Raw genomic sequence first — 6,575 nt, forward strand, 5'->3', positions numbered from 1 at the left:
ATCTAAGGGCCACTCGCTTTTAAAACCCTCATTAATACCTTTAATTTGATATCCATATCGTACAAAAACATACCAGAGTCACCCCTGTCCCACCCTAATGGCGATATCTCGAAAAGGCGTCCACCTATAGACCTAATGCCCCCTCCCTCTTAAAATGCTCAGTAACACCTTTCGTTTGATACCCATATCGTACAAACATTCTAGAGTCACCCCTGGCCCACCCTAATGGCGATATCTCGAAAAGGCGTCCACCTATAGACCTAGTGTCCACTCCCTCTTAAAATGCTCAGTAACACCTTTCGTTTGATACCCATATCGTACAAACATTCTAGAGTCACCCCTGGCCCACCCTAATGGCGATATCTCGAAAAGGCGTCCACCTATAGACCTAATGCCCACTCCCTCTTAAAATGCTCAGTAACAGCTTTCGTTTGATACTCATATCGTACAAACATTGTAGAGTCACACCTGGCCCACCCTAATGGCGATATTTCGAAAAGGCATCCACCTATAGAACTAAGGATTACTCCCTTTTAAAATACTCATTACCACCTTTCATTTGATACCCATATCGTACAAACACATTCTAGAGTCACCCTGGCCCACCCTAATGGCGATATCTCGAAAAGGCGTCCACCTATAGACCTAATGTCCACTCCCTCTTAAAATGCTCATTAACACCTTTCGTTTGATACCCATATCGTACAAACATTCTAGAGTCACCCCTGGCCCACCCTAATGGCGATATCTCGAAAAGGCGTCCACCTATAGACCTAATGTCCACTCCCTCTTAAAATGCTCAGTAACACCTTTCGTTTGATACCCATATCGTACAAACATTCTAGAGTCACCCCTGTCCCACCCTAATGGCGATATCTCGAAAAGGCGTCCACCTATAGACCTAATGCCCACTCCCTCTTAAAATGCTCAGTAACACCTTTCGTTTGATACCCATATCGTACAAACATTCTAGAGTCACACCTGGCCCACCCTAATGGCGATATCTCGAAAAGGCGTCCACCTATAGAACTAAGGATTACTCCCTTTTAAAATACTCATTACCACCTTTCATTTGATACCCATATCGTACAAACACATTCTAGAGTCACCCTGGCCCACCCTAATGGCGATATCTCGAAAAGGCGTCCACCTATAGACCTAATGCCCACTCCCTCTTAAAATGCTCAGTAACACCTTTCGTTTGATACCCATACCGTACAAACATTCTAGAGTCACCCTTGGTCCAGCTTTATGGCGATATCTCGAAAAGGCGTCCACCTATAGAACTAAGGATTACTCCCTTTTAAAATACTCATTACCACCTTTCATTTGATACCCATATCGTACAAACACATTCTAGAGTCACCCTGGCCCACCCTAATGGCGATATCTCGAAAAGGCGTCCACCTATAGACCTAATGCCCACTCCCTCTTAAAATGCTCAGTAACACCTCTCGTTTGATACCCATATCGTACAAACATTCTAGAGTCACCCTTGGTCCACCTTTATGGCGATATCTCGAAAAGGCGTCCACCTATAGAACTAAGGATTACTCCCTTTTAAAATACTCCTTACCACCTTTCATTTGATACCCATATCGTACAAACACATTCTAGAGTCACCCCTGGCCCACCCTAATGGCGATATCTCGAAAAGGCGTCCACCTATAGACCTAATGCTCACTCCCTCTTAAAATGCTCAGTAACACCTTTCGTTTGATACCCATATCGTACAAACATTCTAGAGTCACCCCTGGCCCACCCTAATGGCGATATCTCGAAAGGGCGTCCACCTATAGACCTAATGCCCACTCCCTCTTAAAATGCTCAGTAACACCTTTCGTTTGATGCACATATCGTACAGACACCCCTGGTCCACCTTTATGGCGATATCTCGAAACGGCGTCCACCTATGGAACTAAGGATCACTCCTTTTCAAAATACTCATTAACAGCTTTCATTTGATACCCATATCGTACAAACACATTATAGAATCACCCCTGGTCCACCTTAATGGGGACATCTCGAAAAGGCGTCCACCGATAGACCTAAGGCCCACTCCCTCTTAAAATGCTCAGTAACACCTTTCATTTGATACCCATATCGTACAAACAAATTCTAGAGTCAGCCCTGGTCTACCTTTATGGCGATATCCCTAAATGGCGTTCATCCATAGAACTATGGCCTACTCTCTCTTAAAATACTCTTTAATACCTTTCATTTGATACACATGTTATACAACCACATTCCAGGGTTACCCCAGATTGATTTTCCTTATTTTGTCTCCATAGCTCTCAACTGAGTATGTTATGTTCGGTTACACCCGAACTTAGCCTTCCTTACTTGTTTTTTTATTGCTTATACATTTGTGCACACCTACCAGATATTTGTAACGACACACAAAGATACATACGTAGATAAACGCATTTATTAGTATTTTTCTTCTTTTTTAATAAACATAAATGAAAATGGCAAGTATTTTCTTGTATTATTTTTCAATATCTGTTGATAAATAGGCAAAATTTTTTAACAATAATTTGTTTTAATTTTTTATTTCGTTGGAAATATATATTTTTACCAGACATCGAAAATATCTACACTGTAAAAATTTTAGTTTACTTTTGATACCAATTTGGTGTTTATATATAACAATGCCAGAAAGTATAATATTAAAACCATGCTGGTTTTAGCAAAGAGAGGGAAATTCATTCAAAGATTCTCTCTGAAAAACAAATCATGGGACTAATTTCTATACATTTCATGGTTTTAAAATAAAACTAAAATGGTTTTGGATCTATCCGTGTACCGAAATAGATATAATAATAACTGGAATTAAAGTTAAGCCAAAATAGAATTGGATGTAGTACGTTATTGGTATTAAAATAAACCCATAGTTGATATTTTAATGCCAGAGAGGCATTGAATCCAAGGCAAAATTGTGCTGGATTTAATACTTTTTTGGTACTGAAATAAGCCCATAAATGTTATTTTAATGCTAATCTTAATCTTAATGTTATTGCACAATCGATATTAATGTTTAATTGCTCCACAACTGGCAGGAAATACAATTTACTTTTGCAAAATTTCATTAATTATTTACATTACTTACTTGATACAATTGCTTCGTTCGTCGAGAACTCTGGACTTTCAGGATTTGTGATTTTAATGAAACGCAATTGTCCCTCGTGTTTAATTTTCATAAACATCGTGCATATGACGCTTTCCCAATAGTCGGACAAGTGATACTGGTTTTACTTTTAAGCCAATAGTACTAATGTGCAGAGTGCAGTGAACATAACTGGGAGTAAGAGAATTTCTTAATACTTTTTTGGTTTCGTTTTAAAACCAAAAATACTTAAAATATTGGAGAGAGCATCTTAATGCCTTTCTGATCTTAAATTAAAACTAAAAGGTATTAAGGTTTGGGAGTGAGAGCAGTTCTTAGTACTTTCCTGGTTTTACTTTTAAGGCAGTAGTATTAATGAGCCGAGTAAAATTAATATAATTGAGAGTGAGAGAATTTCTTAATACTTTTTTGGTTTTGTTTTTAAACGCGAAACAGCGAACTGAGCGAACTTTAATATTTCTTTTGGTCTTAGCTTAAAACTGCAAAGAATTAATATTTTTAAAACACGACAATCAGCATTGAATAAAGTTTTGTTTCAAAACCATTTTGGATTAAAATTTATTTCAATAATATTTCATGGCCTTAAAATATACCTTTTCAGAATTAAAACACAAATTTAATACCAAAAATCTTTAATTTCAATAGTAACTGGTATTAAAAGTAAGACTCCACTTTTTACTGTGTATTAACAATTTAAAAGGTTTTGAAAATAGCACGAAAGTTAAGCCAAAAATTCGGATATTCGTTGCAAACTAAAATTCAAAGACAAAAAAAATTCTTTTTTCAGAAAAAACCTTACAGTTTGAAGTTTTCGTTCTTTCTCTGATTATTGTTGTCAAAGTCAGATGGCAAGCCTGGAGAATAAAAAGATGAGAGAGAGCGAAATCACGACGACAGCTAAGAAGTGAGCCGAAGAGCAGCTAGGCAGTTGGTAGATGAACGGCCATCACGACAAACGTAATTAATTTTGTTATAATCAGCCCTATTCTGCATTTCGACTTGGATTGGAATTTTTTCGATTTGGCAATTTTGGTATTCTGTGTTCCAATCTCTTTCGATCCAACTTCGAATCGTTCGATTTTGTGTATTCTGCATTTCGATCGTAGTTCCGTTTTTCTCCGTTGCAAATTTGTTGACGTAGAAAATTTCAATTTGTGTTTTGCGCGCTTTTAAAAGATAAAAATTTATAAAAAATGTAAGTTAAATATTTGTTAATCACTGTAAAATAAATTTAAAATAAAAATTTTCAGTTGGTTTGATAATCTGGTGGTTTTTTTTTTATTGTTTGTAGGTCAAAAACAACAACACCCGGGCAATATGAGAAACTTGCCGAAATGTTGGAAAGTAAGAGGGACATCGCCCAAGGATTTCAAAAGCGCCCAAAAGAAGAGGTACAAGCGTTTTGGGAGGAGGTCGCGCGTACACTAAATGCACTTGGTCCGCCAAGGAAGGATTGTACTGCCTGGAAAAAGGTAAGAGATTACCGAGAATTTAATTGTTTGAAAATAAATGCAATGATTTATTGCAGGTATGGATCGATTGGAAGTGCTACATAAAACGCAAGCTTTCTAGCAACAAAAAGGAAATGATGGGCACCGGTGGCGGTCAGTGTAAAATCCAACGCATAAGTCCACTTGAGGAGAAAGTTATAGGGCTAACTGGGCTGGAAACATGCACAAGCGGTGTTCGAGGTGCGCAAGATTTCGGTGGAAGGGTAGCGGTTGAAAATGAACAGCTGTCTGAAATGGACATTTCCAACCGTTCCTTTGATGATAATTTACCTTCCACTAGCAGAGCAAGTAGCCAGCCCAGGGAAAGAAGAGCAGTAAAGGAGACCACTTCTTCCTTGCTGCAAGAACAATTATACATTCAGAGTGAATTTTATACAAATGCCACGAAGTTCCATGAAAATTCTTTGAATAAAATGGACAAAATGTGTACATATTTGCGGCGAATGAATCAATCGCTCGAAAGTTTGGCGGAGACTGCAGCGAAACAATTTAAAGAACAACAAAGACACAACAGGATTAAAGAGGAGCTGTTACAGCGAAAAATTGAAATAAAAATGAAGATGCTGCAATTAGAGCACCCTGACTATGAAGGAAATAATTAAGCTTAAAGAAAAAACAAATTCCTTTATTTTATTAATTTTTTATATTTGTAAAATGACTGAATAATCAAAAGACTGAAATATTTAAATATACATAACATATACAATGAAATATTAACTAATTATAATTGTTTAAATAGATGAAGAATCAATAAAGTTAAAAATGAAATTTTATGAAAATAAATTTGTATCTTTATCTGTTTTGAAAAGAAGCAAGTATGTTATTACGTATACCATTCGCTATGGATGAATAATCCTCGTCGTTAGTGTCATGATCTTCATAAGAACTCTCAAAGTTCAATTCATAGCTATCTAAATCTTCCACTCTATAATAAATACAAATGTTGTGGAGGGCACAAGCAACATTTATAATCTTGCTAACTTTTAAAGGTGAGTAAAGCAGCTGTCTAGCACCCAATAAGCAACGGAAACGGTTCTTCAACACTCCAATCGTTCGTTCTACAATATTCCTGGTTTTGGAGTGCCGCATGTTGTAATTGCTTTGTGGACTTCCTTCATGAACAGACCGATAAGGAGTCATTACCCAAGGTAGCAATGGATATCCAGCATCACCTGTCAATAAAATTATTGATTTAAATTAATTTTTTTTAATTTTGTATTATTTTTAATTAAATGTACAATTATTTATATATATAGTAAAGCAATACCTAAGAGCCACGTATTTCTTTCACCTTCCTCATATCGCCGTTTCATGTACTCATTAATTTTGCTTAAACCCCATATGTGTGAGTCATGGTTGCATCCAGGATATCTGGCATCAATACTTCTTATTCTCATTTCGTTGTCACATACCTTAAAATTTTTCATAAAAGTAGGTAATTAATTTACGCAAAAATCTCCACTTCATTAAAAATAATACTCACTATCATATCATTGATACTATGAAATCCTTTTCTATTGTAGTACAGGAAATCTTCTTCACTTGGCGTAGTTATTTTTATATGTGTTCCGTCTACACACATAATAACCCCTGGAAATCCAGCCTTTGTATAGAATACTTGCTTTGCCTGCAATTTTTCTTCCTCTGTTTGCTCAAAATTAATCCATTCATGACAAAGCTTTCGTTGCATTACATTCAGAAAGTGCGACAATGACTTGGAAACGGTTGGTTGTCCCATTCCAACATTGTAATCTTTACCAACTCCGTGCTGATAACTACCTTCTGCGAAAAACCTTAGAGCGGCGACTACTTGGTTAAGTGGCGTAAGCGAAGTCAATGAATTTGATTGTGCTTCTGGGGTAAAAATATCCAAAATATATTTAAAGGCATCTTTATTTAGCCTAAAGTTCTTCCTGAATCTAAAAAATAAAGCAAAT

The 6,575-nt window shown here is 36.5% G+C and overlaps 1 protein-coding gene across 1 annotated transcript; it reads left to right on the forward strand.

Annotated features, from left to right (window-relative positions):
- The first annotated feature begins 4,138 nt into the window (after positions 1–4,138).
- On the forward strand, positions 4,139–5,240 carry LOC137241908 (uncharacterized). The gene is made up of 3 exons (XM_067769261.1): positions 4,139–4,322; positions 4,419–4,599; positions 4,656–5,240. Coding segments are annotated over exons 1-3 (768 nt in total). The 5' UTR covers positions 4,139–4,320.
- The last annotated feature ends 1,335 nt before the right edge of the window (positions 5,241–6,575 follow it).

This window comes from Eurosta solidaginis, chromosome 2 (assembly GCF_040869045.1).
Source record: "Eurosta solidaginis isolate ZX-2024a chromosome 2, ASM4086904v1, whole genome shotgun sequence".
Lineage (NCBI taxonomy): Eukaryota > Metazoa > Arthropoda > Insecta > Diptera > Tephritidae > Eurosta > Eurosta solidaginis.